Raw genomic sequence first — 18,856 nt, 5'->3', positions numbered from 1 at the left:
GCAAGTTTTCAGTTTCAGAATACAGGTTACATTACCATTTAATGAAAATCAAACTAGGCTAATAATACTTCTCATTCAGACATGTATCCATCATTAACTATATTCTATTATAAGGATATCGCTTATTCCCGTCTCCTTCAGGAAGACATCTTTAATGCGTAACTCCCCAACCTACCCTGATGGGACATAACGAATACACTAACCACGACTATAGAAGGCCTTAGTCAACGTCTAAAAACTTAACTGAAACTTTCTCCCAAATTCTAAGCTCAAATACTTTTGAGTTATTCGGAAATAAATCTCAATGAAAATACTTCTTAAGCCCTGCCAGCGAGCATCCGTTTCTTTGCATCACAGTAATGCATTTGCACCGGCACAAAGAAGTGTGGACAGAACATGTGTGTAATATATCCCTCCGTGCACATGGCATGTAAGTAAAGAGCAGAATACACGCAGGTTCCTATGTTCAAAGGAAATTAAACATCCGTAGTGTTGATCTTTGCCCTAATACAAAGAACCCCTCAAAGAAACGGATACGGAAACCACTTAGAGGTCGTTAAAACCGATCAGTCTCCGCGTAACCTTTGTTACATTTTAATGAGAAATAACAGTGAGTCGAGACATGGCTTTATGTCAACGATGTCAGAAATCAATCTGGTTAAATAGTGGATGGAAAGGTGGTCTCCACGGCACCTCACTCCGGTTGATACAGATCCTAATGCATGAACCTGCAAACATTCATGTTATCTATTAGTTAAGGTTGCATAATGGATGTGTACATGTGAATTTAGAAGAGCTTGAAAGTCATCAAACTGCTAATGTATCCTCGTGACATGCCTTGACGAACACACGTTGCTCTGTCAGTCCTGTGTAATGTACTCCAGTTGTCAACTGACAATCATAAATACACAACTAAGATTAAAATAGAATATTGTATAGTAATTGGACATTTCCGTGTGTCCGCAGAGGTAGCTTTCTTTCTGGATGTAAACCTCATTCTGGTTTAATAGGATTGGCTAAATATGTTCCGTAACCAAACAGAATGTTTCAGTGCTTGTGTGGGTGTGTATACAGATCAAGTGGTAGGAACAACTGTAGAAGAATAGCATGAAAGTATTCACAGTTTCAGGGTGTGCCATTATTATCCAACACTATACAGCATGTAGTAATTAAACTTTGAAAGGCTGCCTAACAGATACATTTGGTTAAAGTATGAGGTATTGCTGTTCTAGGAAATCACGTGTACGCGAACCCTTACAAAAACATTACGCCTCACATTCTTTATCATCAAAAAGGAAACTATTAAGTGCAAGGCTCTCAAGAAACGTAAGAAGGTTAGAATTTAACGATGCCGGTGACGTGAAAGAAAACCTCTTGATAGAGAAAGAATGCACCAATTATTGAGGATTCTTCACCCAAGTGGATTAGGTTAAAGCGACCCCTACATCAGGGACCTCTGTTGATTTAGTAACTTTTTATTGCGCAGAAATTATTATCGGAAGTCGAAAAGCGGGAAATTGCGTAGGTAGAAGTCGTTCGGGATTTAGAGAAACCCGATTGTCCAAAAACGAAGGTTCATAATAGGAGAGATATCTCCGAGTCGAACCACAGAATAGCGGATCCTGGCATTGGAAGAACGCATGGAGATTTGTGACGCCTAACACCAGTGGGAACCCCTTACCTTTGAGACTTGCCAAGTTTTGAGAATGGTGCCTGACGTTTTCCTGTACTTTGACGTTTGTAAATATTGTTTTGCTGCCAGTTTTATCGCGACCTCACGGACGGAACACGCTGATCCGTTCCGCGAACATCTTGTGTCATCATTTTCAATTTATATGGATAAGTGAGTGTAAATTTGTCGAATTCCTCCTTCATTCCAGTTTTTACTGTTTCATCTCTTGCACCAGAGGGTCAGTAGAGTAGCCTATGAATTAAACTGAAAGAAAACTGTTTATCTCCCTTGACAACAATGACCACTATTTGCCGAAGCGCTCAACAGAGCCCTCATCAATCTGAATATGGTCACAAAGGGTGTTGTAACAGCGATAAGAGACTCTTTTGATTCTGTTAACATGTTTGCGAAACCCGCCATCCCGGAAACACTGGCAACAGTGCTGATGACTAAAGTGAAGAAAACATGAAACACATGATTGATCTACCTCCATGTTCGACTGATGCACACAGCTGGATGAGTCGTACGATTGAAGTACCCAAGAGTGAAATTATGTTTCCGTATACCCCGGAGCGTATTAATCTGTTCCGAATGCTGTGCAATGCGGTTCAATTGAACGTACATGTGTGTGCAACACATTACTCAGAGTGCATACTGTATTGTGACCAGATATTGCGACACAGACATGGAACTGAAGAGCGAGTTGCAGTGGGTGCCTAAGGCCACTGCACCAACCATGGCTATATGGTTTGTTTGTTTGTTTGTATGTTTGTTTGTTATTAAATATTCCATCTATATGGCGGAGGTCCTAAATAGTCGAGTCTGGACCAGACAATCCAGTGGTTGACATCATGAGTATCGATCTAAGCTATTTGGACACGATGATATGCATCAACCAAGTCAGCGAGACTGACCACCCGACCCCTTTAGTCGCCATACGTCAAGCATAGTCGCCATTTACGGCAAGCATGGGTTGCTGAAGAACTGTTCTCTACTCGGATCTTCACGGGTCCATAGTTATATGAATACCACGAGTATGGATATGGTTCTGACACTGGTAGGATCACTATCAGGTCGAATTCTCAAGCCCACAGTCAGCTGAGTGAGTGGCAGATAAGTGAGTGAGTGAATGAGTAAAACTGTAGACACATCGGCAATTTATCAGCCATAGTGTGACTAAAACAAGTTACACATTAATAATATCCAGTAAACCGACTTATTTTTGGTATTTGCCATTTGCTGTATGTATGCGGTATATATGCTAATAACGAACTACGGTTATAACAAACTAACATTTGTGGTCCCATTGAGTTCGTTATAACCGTAGTTTACTGTGTACATTTAGACTACATGAAAACCTGCCAATAATGGACAGTAAAACCACCCAGAGTATCACAGAATTGTATTAGAAACTTGTAGTGGGTGACTTAGTGTGTGAATCGGATTTAATGCCGCTTTTAACAGTGTTCCAGTTATATCAGGGCGCGGTAGCTTAATGTGGGAGGAAAACCCAAAATGATGCAGGTCTCAGACGTTTACCACTTTGATGAAACCCCACTGAAACCAAGACACATAATCGGGGCGAACCGAGATTCGAACCCAAAATCATAGTTTTCTGGAGTGCCAAAGGGACGCAGCTCTGCACAGCGAGTTGCAGCGCCTAAGACGACTGGGTCTAAAATTAGTATGCAGCCATAACAAGATATCACTACAAATTAGAAGACATTATGCTTTCAGATCCCCAACAACCAACCTGGAAGCTGAGGCACACAGTTCTGCATAACGTGATCGGACGCTTTTACATCGCGGGGCCACCAGTTTACATGGCCCTACTATACACCTATAGTTTGAATGTCGACATCTGTTTTTGATTGCAGCAGTATATCTCTTTGTTGTCGTATGAAACAGGTAAAATTGGGATCGGGTGGTCAGGTACTGTGTCATCGTACCCCGATGGCATGGATCGTGTCTTGCACTGATGGTTCCCTCACTAAAAAAACACGTTGTTGATTGACAGTATTTGCAGACCACCGTGGCATAGCTGGACTATCGCCGACTGCCCCGTCACGCGCTTTTTCAGTCCTCTCAGGGTTTGTTACCCCGTGGCAATTCCGGTTCAGAATAGGTTCCCGACAATCCATGTTGGTCGTTAAAGGCGACCGAATGGATCGAGTAATCAGGCTTGGTGACTTGGTTTGCTGCGTCTCATCTCACCCCGACGGCGTGGATCGTTGCTCGCAATGCCAACCACTTGATTGTCTGTTTAAACTCCATTATTCCTTTCAAATCGGTCTGTAACACATGAACCTGCCGACATCAATATGCTAGTTCGTAGTCTAAGGTTGGTCGTCTAATGTGCTCAATCATCAAAGTATATCCTCACTCGTCAGGCCAGATCAAACATTCAATCGTCTCATACAAGCACTGATTACTGTAAGCCTTGTCTTAAGTGGGTGAACAATTACCTTGTAAATACCTCAGCAGCTGCAACACTGCGGTGTATATATAGCCAATTCCCTAGCGGGGATACAAATGTCTTTGCTGACCTACAGATAAACATAGGCGATATGTAACAACATAGCCTGGTGATGTAGCGAGACGGTTGAGAACGGAAGGATAGAACGATGTGAGAAGCTCTCTGTCAGAGGAGACCCCTGAAGATCCGGGTTAGAATTCGTCTTCGGCAACCCATGCTTGTCGTAAGAGGCGACTATGCTTCTCGAAGGGACGACTAACGGGATCGGGTGGTCAGTCTCGCTGACTTGATCGATGTATGTCATCGTATCCCAATTGCGTAGTCGATGCTCATGATGTCAATCACTGGATTGTTTGATCCAGATTCGGTTGTTAACAGAGAAAAACCTAGCGATACATGTAAATGCCACTACAATCATATCTTGCAAAACGTCTCTCTATGCAACAACGATTAACTTCTTCCCATCGAACACATTGACTGTTTAAACAATCCAATACCTATAGCGATATTGCGAAAATCTTCTTACACTTTGAACACACGCAATGTTTACTAGTGTCTATTATTACATAAAATGAAGCTTAACATGCTACAGTTCCATTCCCATCTTGCATCCTATACCTAACCCATCATTTCAAAAGATTCAGTCAGATGTATCCCTCAGACAGTCATATCCCTCTCGCATGTTTTGTGATTTATTTATTCTATACTATAATATATGAAAATGCGAGTAATTATGCACAATTTTTAACAAATTCTAATAAATATTGTCTGTGCAATGATTGTCGATGGTTGAGGTATTCGTGAAGGTGACGGATGTTCCTGGCACCTGGATGACGGATTTCCCGATACCTTTGAGAAGAAAACAAGTCGTGGACACACCAATAAGGATGTGTGATGATGGCAACCAGTGCAGCTGGTGATGCCTTAAGAGATCTAGAGACACTTGTCTGAACAGGAACGTCTTGATATCGATTAGCTTGCATAGTTCGTGATGCTCATTTTTAACTTTGGTTATTCTTTGGAACAACCTGCAGCCCGGTGTGAATAAAAGAAGAGTTTAGGAAATTGTTTCTCTTCACATTTTGGTTTCAGTACCCTCTAGATTGAGAATTGCAACTCGAAGATCTTAATAGTCTACTTCGTTGATACTGACTCGCCTTGTAACAATCTTCATTTTGTTTGCAGTCAGATTTGCCCCCATCATATCAATTACTGTCAGCAAAGTACCCGTACTCGTCGACATTCGTCTTTACACAAAACCCACGCACCCTGATGACGATTTGTTGTTTAAAATATAGTGAGTGAGTGAGTTAATATTTAACGTCATCATATCAGCAATATGTCAGCCATATCGTGACGAGTTTAGAATATATATATATATATATATATATATATATATATATATATATATATATATATATATATATATATATATATATATTCAATATATTCGTGCTTGTCAAAACTCCTTATCTTTCGCCGTTCAGCGGCTCTTCGGGTGTAATGAACACTTTAACTTATTGCAGTCCTAGGCGAATATGTGTGTATACACACACACACACACACACACACACACACACACACACACACACACACACACACACACACACACACACACACACACACACACACACACACACACACACACACCTCAAGGAAAGATGTTTCCAATGTGTACCAATTAATGACAAATCTAACAATCAGTGAAGTGTTAGCACACAGTGACTTTAATGTGACACGATATGTGACGCATTCACGAGCGTCGGTTCACACAACATACCAGTGTGTTTGTTTGTGCTTCGAACCAATCAACCATTCAGGGAGTCTAATTGAACTGTTTGATACTTGAAAAGGCCCTGTGTTCTAGACTGAAAAGTACATGCAGGCGACATGATGTCCTGTAAACGGCACTTGATACACACTGTGCATCCACTGGATCTGAGGATTATGTTAATGACTATATTTGCCACAATACTTTGATACGGAGTAGGATACCTCCATTTTAACAATCAGAAAAAAATAAAGAGCTGACAATCAATCAAATTGTGAAAGACAATTATCACACAAATATTGTCTTCGGTGAGGTCTGGCCAATCAGAGTAATAACTGAGATGTTTACGTTTACGTTCACTAATTGGATCAGTAAACTGAAATATGACAAAAAAATGCATTTTTTCCCTAAAAACCTCTTGAGTATGTTTACAAAAACGTTGATGTGAATCATACAAAAACGATGGGATCAGCTACGCGTTATTATATTTCTTGGCACAAATCCATGAAGAAAACCGCACAAATTACAGTGTCGGTGCCTGAAGGAATACACAAAGAACATGGTGATTCCACATGATGTACACGTAGTACGTATAATATGTGTATGATTGATACAACACGAACGTTATGATGGAAAGCAAGGATTAAGGGTTTGCCTGAAAGACTGATCGACCAAAGCTATTTAGCTGTTATTCCACGTAACGATCGTGCAAACAACCAACTGTTGTATCCTATGCCTATTACATGTCTCAACACTCTTGTTCACTCCATGCGTAGTTTATGTATAGATTGTTGTTTTGTCAATGAGGCAGACTGCCCCAAACGGACACGGTTATTAATAGGTGCTTATTTCTATACATTGAAATGATATAAGTGGATGGGTGGTGTTGCAGCTATATCAAAGGGACATTGTAGTGTTTGGACCAGACAGATCAAAGTTTGAGATAAATGAGGATTTATCCACGGTGTCGGGGCGTGCTGACATCAGCCAATTCACAAGTTGTGAGCAACAAACACGCGATATTAGCAACCTTATCTCAATAATTACAGTCTGATTTGTACCAGGGCCTATAAACTTCACAGTGGGCACGGGTGGCCCAGTCGTCTGAGGCGCCGCAATTCGCTGTGCAGAGTTGCGTTCCTTGGGCATACCAGAAACCTATAGGAACCTTGTGGGTTCAAATCCGGTTCGCCCAGGTTATGTTTCTAGGTTTGTCAGCACCATACCCGTGCTCATGGGTTTCACCAAAGTGGTAAAAGTGTGAGACCTCCATCACTTTGGGCTTTCCTCCCACATTAAACTGCGACGCCGTGCTATGACTGTAATACTGTTTAAAGCGTCGTTAAACTAAACTCACTCACTCACGCGCTCCAACATCACAGCAAAAGATCCCGTTATGCTATTTATTATGTGAACGTAGCATGCTTCAAACCATAAAGAATCAGCATCATACATCCGCCACGAAAGTCCCAATGGTCTAAGACAAAGAGCGAAGAGTGACATCCCGTTGCTGTCAAACACCGCCTAAGATGTGACCCTGGTTTGTCGGTGAAAGGTTTCACTAAGAGATAAACTTGAGTCCTGAGTCACTATTGGCTCCCCTGTTACATTTATCTGACACGTCGTGATACAACTGAAATACAGATAAAGCATCCATAAAACCTTTCTTACTCTCTCATGACATGTGAGTTGGGGTATGTCACCAAACTTAATAGCAGCACGTCAATACCATGGCGGCGCCAGTCCCAACTTCCAATATCAAGACAACTGAGGTTTTTTCGCCGCTTTTAGCAATATTTCAGCAATATCACGGTGGACAAAGAAATGGATTTCACACATTGTACCCATGTGGGGAATCGAACCTAGGTCTTCGGCGTGACAACCGAACACTTTAACCATTAGGCTACCCCCTGTCAGCTGAATGTGATCGTGGAGTCAAAATTGACGCAGTTTAATTGAGCATAACAATATGATGTATACAGTTTTAAAACACGGGCTATAGGCCACCACTAACCAAAGCTAGGCCACCTCGCTGGGGATCATGGGGACTTACAGTACCTCTGCTTCCTGCATGATATCCCAGCAGGATTTACGTCATCACTTCAGCTACGGGTGGTTGTGCAAAATTCTAACCAATAATAAAAAATACTCAGCAATGAGTTGGCTTAAAAACACTGGTTGATGATAGTAGCATCGATTATGATAGGATAACATGTCACACAGGGGGACAATAAACACTTTTGTGAAGCCCACGAGTTCGCGATCGGTATGTAGCTGACAGACAGATTAGCATTATCACGACGAATCATCGGGTCCGACCATGAGTAAGGGACGCAACGGTTTACAACGATTCGTGCGCCATAGTTGTTGAAGGATTCAGTGTCCCATGTCATGAACGTACATATTAAACGTTGGCGCCAGAGAATAGTCTCGTGTATATGCCCAATCAGATTCCACTGAACGTAAACAGCAAATAGTGGTGAAAATTATATGAACGGATTACAGAAAATCAGCAATGATACCAGGCGTTTGCGAAAAGGGTAAACATGTCCTACCCTACCAGGACCCCGAGAGCACCCACCGCTTAAAGGAATAATATAGAAAGAGTTTGTTGCCTCTCTCCACTGCCGTAGCCAGCCGGGGGGTGGGGGGGGGTGGTGGTGGTGTAGGTTGGTTTTTTTTTTTTATAGAATACAGTTTTATTTGAATCAAGTTTGGGACAAGTGATATTTGTACAAATGCTCTCGCGGCACAACAGCACTTCTGCCATACGGCGGCATGTAGCAATGGACTCAGTCACGTTGAATCGATCTGAATATCAGTTATACATGCTCGAAATGCGCACATGGCACTTTAAACGAAGCCTTATTTTATCTCTTTTCCAAAAGCACTATTTTTCGCGAAAATCATCAATAAATGTAACAAGTGTTTTCTTACATTATTCCAGATTCCATATGTAATACGTTGGCGGACCGAACCGACTTTGGGGCAATCCCAGAAATTACGGGCAGCATACTGAAGCGGTTTGCCAGTTAATTCACCATGATTAAAATCAAGGTTTGTTGGATCGTGTAATCCGCGATGTAAATTGGTTTCATATTAAAAAAGCCAATTTCTCCAAAGATCTCAGAAAACGTTGTTTACTGGATTATTTTGACTTAGTGAATCGATGCGGACACTGTGACGGTTGCTCAAGCTTTTCCCGACTACCTCAGGATCGGTCATACATAAATAACCAACACACGACGAAAATTGATCCAACGACGGAAGAAAATGCTCACGTCAGCAGAATTGGCGAGTATAAAGAGAGACTATTGAAATTTCCTCCATTTCAAATACCGGTGGTTGAGTACAGAACAAGTTGTAAAAAAAACAGATGAAGAGGACACAAAACAGGCTTTGACAAACTTTCCCTCGAGATGAGCACCACGAGCAGACTTCGATCATCGGTGAAACCTGAGCCCCGTAATTAGCGCTACGTCGTTGTAATACACGCTTACCTTCGCCATCCAAGGCGGAGCCAACGCACGCGCAGAGGGTGTAAGATTGACAGGTAGGCCAGGCAGACAGCTGTTCAGCATTGAGAGTTTGCAGTGTGCAGAAGGATAAGTAATCAGAGATAGCGGGTTACCTTGTGGAGGATATGCTGTCGGCGTTATTCAGCCCAGGGCGCGATCCGGTTCATGAGAAACTCTCCATACTTCAAACCTTGTTCTGAAACAAGAAGCAGTGCTCGTGGAGCTATTATTTTCTCTCTGCCTCTCTCCGCGTCTATGTCCGAATATAAAAAAAATACAGTTCCCGACAGAGAGAAAATATTATTCCAGTTTTAAAATTTAATAACGAAAGTCTACATTTGTGAAAAGATCGAAGACTTGAGTCAGACCAACTCACGATGAGGATAAGCCTGCGGTCCGTTGACTGGATATATCTTCATTTGATTACAGTGATTGTGGTGTGCGGCTTTGGCATTGTTGGCTCAGTGGACAACAACAAGAAAAGGTGAGTGAGAATATTTTGGAAGACAGCCATGCATGCACACATTGCTGGGTGAATTAAAGGACACGTGGCAGAAAGGTCTGAGCGTGTGTTGATAGATCCTCACTGGCTCTTTCGGAATTTTGCCTGATCGTATATCAGTTGTAACAGTTCGTTATATTATATCGAGGCTTAATATATTTGCACTTTATTATTCATACTTCTAACAAAAGTAACACATTGAAGTTAATCCTGAAGTTTCATCTCTGTTTGACTAACTTTCACCATGGTACTTATTTATTTCAAAATATGAACCTTAGGTAAGTTGATTATATTCTTTTGTACCTTAACGGAAGATTAAAGGCATCTATGCAACAGTTAAGTCACAGACTACAGAGACCTTCAATTTTATCTTCATCATTATTAGAGTGTGAGTGAGTGAGTATGGTTTTACGCCGCTTTTAGCAATATTCCAGCAATATCACGGCGGGGGACACCACAAATGGGCTTCACACATTGTACCCATGTCGGGAATCGAACCCGGGTCTTCGGCCTGACGAGCGAACGCTTTAACCACTAGGCTACCTGACCGCCCCTCATTATTAGAATACACAATCTCACCACATCTTTTTTCTACACATGTGACTAATCTCAGATTAATTTTTCATTGTTTTATTATCATTTTATTAATGTAACTGTTGGTAAACAGTTTCCTATTATTAAGGTGGCTTGTGTATATTAACCTTAAACGTTTAGTCGAATACAGTGAATCACTCAATATGCAGCAGTTTATATTTTAATATCGTTTATCAGCAATACATTTCATGTATGTTAATTTGTGTAAAGATGGAAATAGACGTCTTCTATCACGCATAACTAGGCGGACATGGTGTCGAAAGAAAGAGTATACTAAAGCAAGGATATATCGATTGTATAAAATATGTCTACTTCCATGTGCATCATTGAGAGAAATAAAGTGAACTGACGAGACGCCAGAAATAAGAAGGGTTGTATGTATTATACTCATACCGGAGATCGAACCTGGGTCCTTAGGCTTAACGATTGAACGCTTTAACCACTAGCCCCACATTTCCCAAAGGCTCTAAGATACGAACAGCATTCATTTCAGGCGTGAGAGGATTATTTGTACAAATCAAGTCAATTTGCCTTGCCAATACATGCCAGTTTCACTCGCGTGGGTGGTAACACTGTGAAACAGTTGATCCACATAAATTCATTTAAAAAATCTCTTCACAAAACAACATGAGTAAGGCAACCGCTTTCCTATTTTTTTGTTGAATTACTTTTGATTAAATCTTCAACTAAAGAACACCTGGTATCATTACTATTTGATAGTGATTCATAAACACATGCTCATGATATAGTCGGAATCGTACAATCGACTCTTCTTTGTGCAGAGATTTCTATTGGATATGGAAAGGGTTTTGACTCCTTACTTATATAAACATCTTGTAAAATTCTAGCGACATAATGCCACCAACTATGTTCTATAAGGTTCAGTGAGTGTGTTGCCGAAAACCGGACATACGCGATAAAATTCTGTTCCTGCCATAACAACGTGCATGCTATTGATTAAATAGTCCCAGTGTTTATCACTTAAGTGAATCTTCCCATACACAACGCGCTTCCTCCTTCCCCAGTAACTTAATTTAATGGCCATCCCCATAATCACGTTCTGCTAATTTTGATAACTCCTCATTATGTGCAAAGTGTTTCCTTTGAAGGTGAATCTAGACACGGAAGTGGCCACGTTCCCCAGTGTAACATAGCCTGGCTTCAGCAAGCTGTGTGCCTGTGTGTGCAGACTATTATTATCGCTCCAATCATCGACTGTGTTTATGACAGTTTTGCTCAGCATAAACCTAGCCAAGCTCTGGCGCGGCCGAACCATCAACCAAATGACCCTAAGAATCCTGCAGTCTTGCCCACAACAAGGAAAGGGAAGATGGTAGACATTTAGTATAAGTGTCTCAGTAATGCTAAAGAAAACATTGCTTTCTGACCCATGCCGATGGAAGAGATGGGAAAGGTGACCCATCTTAGGGATTCCTTCCTAAGATTAAGTCCTAATGAGAACATTACTCGCCGTAAGCCTTGGCTAGGGGCCTGGACCTAGCAGATGCCATTTAACATCATGTCGGTTTGAGATAACGTCACTGGCTAAGTGTTGAGCGTTATCTAAGGCAATCGGTAGTGTTAGAGACACATTTATATTTATGTATCAGTTTCATTGTCACACTTAAATGCCAATTGATACTAACATCCTTCGTGGTCTTCTCTCTTGCAGTTAACAGCGTAGCTACTTCATCTTGCCACTGGCCATACCAATAACAATAAATAGGTCCCATCATTCTGGTCTATATGAGGCACGGCAACACGCTGGGTGTTGGTTCCAATTCCAAATTCTCCCCATTCAGAATACTTGATCTGTGCAAAGAAATAATGTGCTCGAGGATTGCACACTCTTTGAATGTCTTTGCCCACTGTTGCAACTGTGGGCGTCATCCCGGTCAACGGAGTTCTGTGCGGTTGTTTTAAACGCTGGACTACCACACCATTGCCTAAAACGATTTACGTCACTTGGAGATAACAGACGAGCTAAAACTACATATTATTCTGAATATAAACAACTCCACTCATTTAACCCAAGCATTTGTTTCACAAACTCAAGTTGACATGTCATCACAGATGTTGGCATTAACACTGTTGCTCGGAATGGCAGAATATGTCCAAAGACGTTGTTTTATATGTGGGAATTTTCCTATTTGAATCTTATATATATTTTAAATAGTCGCATGTTGAATATTTCTCGTTGTATTGTGAAGCAATATTCATATTAACCATCTTCGCTTGGCAGGAGGATAATGTTTTTATGGACATTGATATTCAGGATTATTTGTTTTTTTATTTTGTGTTCAGTATTCACATCAAACAGAGCCGCCCGTACCTTTGGGAATACATTTCTTAGAAGACTTATTTAGTGTTATAACACAGACAAAATTGTATTGTATTGTGAGATGCATGCGGGCTATTACAAAGCATCGAGGCTCACTGAAACATTGAATCATTTATCTTAGAGGCTTGTCTGCAGACCGCTCTCTATGGTCTCCATGCCAATCTTCAGCTTAGACTGAAGGCCAAAAATATGCATATTCCACGTCTCTGTGGTCTCGTTGTGTATAAATGAATATATCAAATGATGACATGATGTAGAAGCATGTGCTTGTTGTTAAGTTTGGAGAAATGCAAATTGCAAAAATATCGACTTTTTTCTTCTCTTTTAAACTGTTTTACATTGGTTTGCACTCGCATTAAGGTTCTTGTCCTTAAACAACCCTTAATAGGCCCAAACACCAGCAGAGGATTTACACATAACCTGATGTTTCGTCAAATCTCAAACCCCTTGGTTAGGAGATGAAACTACGGGATTAGAGAGGAATAACAAATAAATTAGTACGTACTCGTACGTCGGTCTGCCAAAATGGCGGTCTCCACTTGATGGATAGTGTCCTCATCAATGGCTGTAAAAGAGAAACTGTTATTTAATGAAAAGTCAAAGACTTTAGGGTGTCCATACTCGTAAGAAAGGCTATTGGAGCAATTTCATAAAATCCTCTATTCTCGAATCATCACATTTTTTATGGTGCCTTCGGGAGATTGCTTAACGGATGAGCAAGCACGACCCTGTCGTTATGATTAAAGGATCAAAGTCAAGTCGTCCTAGAACCTCATAAAAATAGATAGACGACCTGAAGCAAAACAAGTAATTTGGAATAAAGTCAGCTAATCTCAAGGCAGCAGTTATTGTATGCATAATACATAATACATATACATGTATACAGAATCCGCTCTGCTCATGACAATGCTGTTTGAGTTATCCAGGTTCAAAGCTGTAAAGCAGAATGATCTAATTGTTTTCCTCACTGGAGACTTTGGTGAGATATGAAGCATTAATGAGACTAACGCCAGAAGACACATCGACCTGTGTAGATATGTGCCATGTATGAGTTTACCGGTGGAAAGACGCGTTTGAGAACCTCTGAGTCAACGTGGGATTGAACCGCAATTCTAAAATACTCGACTGCCAATTGCTATAACATTCTGTTTCCTCAAATGGACACGTTCACAATCTTTGTAATTACATCCAACATGCTTTCCGCATCAGTATGGGTTAAATATGCAAATAATTAATTGACTTTTCTAATATTTGAAGTTTGTAAAAGGCATTACTTGAGGGTTTATGGATATCCCATTACTGGTTTTCGTGGTTCATTATAAAGAGATGATCGTCTCAAGTTCAACATATGTGTATAGTACAAGTATATGATATATTTTTATAACATTAATTGAATGTGTATGCCAATCATATTACACACATCGCTGTTGTAAGAGTTGTCAGTTCATTGCATGAGAAAAAGATGATAGCCATGAAAACACACTGCATTATGTTTTACTTCTGTGCAAAAAACTATAAGTGGGGTTAGTGCGTGTATTCTTCAAAAACACGTTGAGTGATGTGTCTGTTTAATCATTACACGGGTCTGTTCTTACTTGTATCCTGCATATATGGTCAATAAGTCAAAGGTCTAATTTAATTAGTGCACAATTAATCATTCGACTATGCCTGGTCTTTTCTTATAACAAGAACATGCACGAATTCTAGACTGGAGGTGCACCAATGTTTCACAAGTTCACACCGTTCATTTTCATTATATGGACATGTAGTCAATGTGCTTTGGTCTTAGAATCGGACAAAGGTTTCACAGAAGGTGCCACGTGGTTGCTGTGTTTTAGATGTTGTCAGAACCGCGTGCTTCTGAGTAATTGGTGTTTTTGAAAGCCGGTGGAAATCGCAACCAATCATACCAAGATCGATCAAGTCTCCCATCCATGTTTCAAAAACATTCTTCAACGCTCCGATATTTCTGCATAAGTGCTTGTCAGCTACCAATATTATTATGTCCTTCCGTGTACTCTCATTGCGACTGTATATTCGATATGAATTTCTATGGTGAATCTATCGATCACAAGTAATGTCCTATTTATCACCATTATTATAGCTTTTTCTTCTGCATCTGGAGCGAGTTCGTTTTGAACATGGCGTGGACACCTGATCATATATTGAGATGTGGGTGTCCCGGGTGTAAGCAAGAGTCACAGTGCCGTAACTGTGTTGATTCACTTTACTTTGTTGAGAAAATGAGTTCCTCTCATTAATTCCATTCGTAACAAATGGTTTGAATTCCTATTCTAATTTACATTTTGTACATTTTGGTTGTAACACAATGCATATTGTTACCAGTACTGAACATAGCATTGGGTAATTGATGTATTGTTGTATGATTGATGACAGTGTTTTACCCGTGATCAAGACTCAACATGTAATGTTATTATACGAAACAAGACTGTACATGTCGCAGTCAGTTAACTCAAACAATGAAGTCAAATAGTATGCTACGATTGTAAGTCGGACATATCGATACATTCTTATAAAAGGGAATACGGTCACAGTGATGTTGGATTTTTCAGCACAGGTGCCAAATTTCGACCATTTTTGACCGAAAAAGATTGCCCTGGACATCTTCGTCTACATCGTCTAAAACGAATTAGCGAGGATTATTCACAGTCTATGTCATAAGCATATATGGCAACAATTGATTTTATAATTGTTAGACTTATGTTTATGTTTTATGCAATTCACATGTAGTAAATATCAGTCCGTGTCCGAAATTTTGAATATCCCAGTTACCTATGTTTTGCCAAAATAGCAAAAGCAAACCGAAAACAATCTTATCTATAAGAATTCATCACTCAAAAAAACTACCGGTGTTGCCTCGGCGTGAATGTACTCCGAGAGTATGGTTCCCCCGTCTCCCGTGGTAATTATCTGGAGTAACAAACCATAGTGATTGGCCTCATTGAGCTTTAGATCGCCATCTGCATGTGTCACAATATCTCAATAGGTAAGATCCATTACCCAGTGTTAAGCTACACCCACAATTTAACATTCACGATTAGCTCCATTAACCGAGCATCGGAGTCCCACTCTCACAGTCATCCCTAACAACCCCAATTTGTCTATTAGCGTAATCATTGCATCGTTCCATCATGCTACTCCTTTCTGTCTTTATAGACACAAGCTTGTCCTTTTCTCATCACCATAACTTCTCCAAGAATTAGATGTATCCATTACAACACCTTCATCCTTCCCTGTATTCACTGTATTCTGAGGGGGCACGGGTGGCCCAGTCGTTTAAGGCGCCGCGATTCGCTGTGCAGAGTTGCGTCCCTAGGGCCCACCAGAAACCTATGATTGTGGGTTCGAATCCCGGTTCGCCCCGATTATGTTTCTAGGTTTGTCAGCACCATACGCATGCTCGAGGGTTTCACCGAAGTGGTAAACGTCTGAGACCTGCATCACTTCGGGCGTTCCTCCCACATTAAGCTGCCACGCTGTGATGTAACTGGAATACTGTTAAAAGCGGCGTTAAACCCCACTCATTCACTCACACTGAACGTACACTTTAGTCACAGAGACATTATCTTGTCGTATGTCTCACCGCGTGTTTGCACCGTATTACCCTCTAACATCACATCTAGGTTGGCCACACAAAAGATGAATAATCTTTATGGATGTATGAACACCCTCCTGCACTGACCCACGTCTAGTTTATCGTCTAGGTTCGAGCATGATCTTGGTACTAATATAATTATGTATCATCTAATGTATCACCTGTTATTTGAGTACCCACCTCACACCTCCATACTCCTTACCCCAACGGGCATTCGTTGTCTATGGTAAAGCTGTGTCATTATAAGGTGTAAGGTTGCAGAACAAATGTTGCTTGAAGAATCTGAAAATATGTCTTCATCTGGGTCATCACGCATGTGTTCCTCCCATCTCAGCCTCTTTTCTCTAGGTTCATCTCTATCATTAGGGCTATCTTGCCGCGGCAACAAGGTCTTCCATCTCACTAATCTGTAGTAAGTGCCGAGGGAGTGGGAGGGATGAGGTAAGGTGGTTGAGGTGAAAGGTTAACAGGAAGCGTATGGTGCACACCTTTCCTCACACGATACACGCTCTCAAGGCTAAGTCCTGTATAGCGTTCCTAGGCTGTGGAGCCAAGAAAATAACAATAGGTACACGAGAACAACATGTGGCAGTAAGTGATCATCGCCATGTTCAAGACGTCATAATTGCTTCAATGATATCTCTCATTTCTGGTTAAGTTTACAAGTAGATGCATGGCGTATAAAATTCAAGTACGTCTTAAATGGATATGGAGACAAATGTTAAACTACAATCAAGCATCAAATTATATCTGCAGAAAGTATATATAAGGAAGTAATGAAATACAAATACATATTTAATCATCCAGGAGTAAAAACTATTTGTTCGCGACAATTTAATTTTCAATTGAGGTTTGTTAAGCAGTCAATGCCACTCCCCGAATATTATCATATGTATTACCATAAAATATTATAAAACTGAATAAATAAAGTCAAATACGGAGAGTCACCAGTCTTCGATATCCGCCGGGCCCGTGAAGGTCCGGTTTAGAACAACCCATGCTTGCCGTAAGAATCGACTAGAGGGATCGGGTGGTCAGGCTCGCTGACATGGTTGATGCATGTCATCGTATCCCGATAGCGTAGATCAATGCTCATGGTGTCAATCACTGCATTGTTTGATCAAGACTTGATTATTTACAGACCGCCATCATATAGCTGGAATATTGATGAGTGTTGCGTTAAACAACAAGCAAAAACACAAAGATAGCCGCCGAAATCGATTCCATTAGCGAAATTGGCAAAACCACAGGGTTGAAAATCATATGAATGGATCATTGAAAATCAGTGATGACACCAGGTGCTCGCGAAAGGGTAAAACATACCCTGTCCTCCCGGTAGCACCAACTAAGCACACTTTGCATAAAAAAGTTAGTTTTTGTTGTTTGAGGCCGCGGAAATGTCAAAAACGAGAGTTCGGTTTCTGTTAATGTGAACGTTCTCCAGGCCCTCCAGACCGTGAAGGTAATTCGATAAGTTAAAAGGGTATCCTGTCACTAATCGGAAAATCGTCACAAAAAATGACGCAGAAAAAGGAAGACTCCTCCACGAATAAGTTGTTACTTTTTGTGGAAGTCTCCTACATGAATAAGTTATTACTTTTTTATGGCCTGGCTTATGTGTATTTTTCATGCATTGCTCTTCAAGGACCGTTTCTTTTTTCCGGAATGACAGTCGGCTGCCATTATTCCAGCACTAGAACCACCAAACAGTACTAACCCTGTATGATAATATCTTGGTGGAATTCATCCGTAGCATTCATCGTTTTATACTTTCACTCTGTTGTTCTTCATATATCAAAGAACGCCATCTTGGACAGGTGTTTGCAGTTCCGTTTATCCATATAATTGATCATCAAGGAATGCTGTGGTTTCTTTTCCACTCTTGTCACTTCCCAAAAGATAATATGTAATTTATGAGTCGTATCTTTGTTCTTGCATTGTGTCCTGGTACATGTACGTGTTTTTGTTCACAACATATAATTAGTACATATGGCTCCATGCCATGCTACATGGTTCCATGTTCCATGCTGTGCTACAGCCTACGGCCAACGCTGTTCTCAGTATGCGTGCATTCATAGCATGCCATCAACGCGCTGTCTTTTACCCAAACCTACGTTAAAAGAACAGAAGAGACAAATTGTTCCATATATCCCTAATTGTGAATTTATATGCTTCGTATGTTTCCTATTATGTGGGTTGCGGATATCAGATTCTTTTTGCCTGTGTTTTCTGTTATGACAATGTGCAACGTCCATATGGTCTCCGTCAATAGAATGCTTAACATGACAGTCAACGATGGCACAAATATGTACAGCACTCCTGACATTCTATCGTACATTACAGTATGTCTTTCGTGGAAAGAACGA

The 18,856-nt window shown here is 40.7% G+C and overlaps 1 protein-coding gene across 3 annotated transcripts in view; it reads left to right on the top strand.

Annotated features, from left to right (window-relative positions):
* The first annotated feature begins 9,229 nt into the window (after nucleotides 1-9,229).
* Nucleotides 9,230-18,856, top strand: part of LOC139449597 (glycine receptor subunit alpha-1-like) — a 72,018-nt gene continuing 62,391 nt past the window's right edge. For all 3 annotated transcript variants that reach the window (XM_071231065.1, XM_071231063.1, XM_071231062.1), the window contains exon 1: nucleotides 9,230-9,921. In XM_071231065.1, coding sequence (XP_071087166.1) covers nucleotides 9,815-9,921 — 107 coding nt within the window. In that variant the 5' untranslated portion in view covers nucleotides 9,230-9,814. The remainder of the gene's footprint in view (nucleotides 9,922-18,856) is intronic.

The sequence above is a fragment of the Haliotis cracherodii genome, unplaced genomic scaffold (genome assembly GCF_022045235.1).
Source record: "Haliotis cracherodii isolate W230 unplaced genomic scaffold, xgHalCrac1.p SCAF_8, whole genome shotgun sequence".
Lineage (NCBI taxonomy): Eukaryota > Metazoa > Mollusca > Gastropoda > Lepetellida > Haliotidae > Haliotis > Haliotis cracherodii.
Note: the sequence above shows the minus strand (reverse complement) of the source record. Positions and strands in the feature narration are given on the sequence as shown.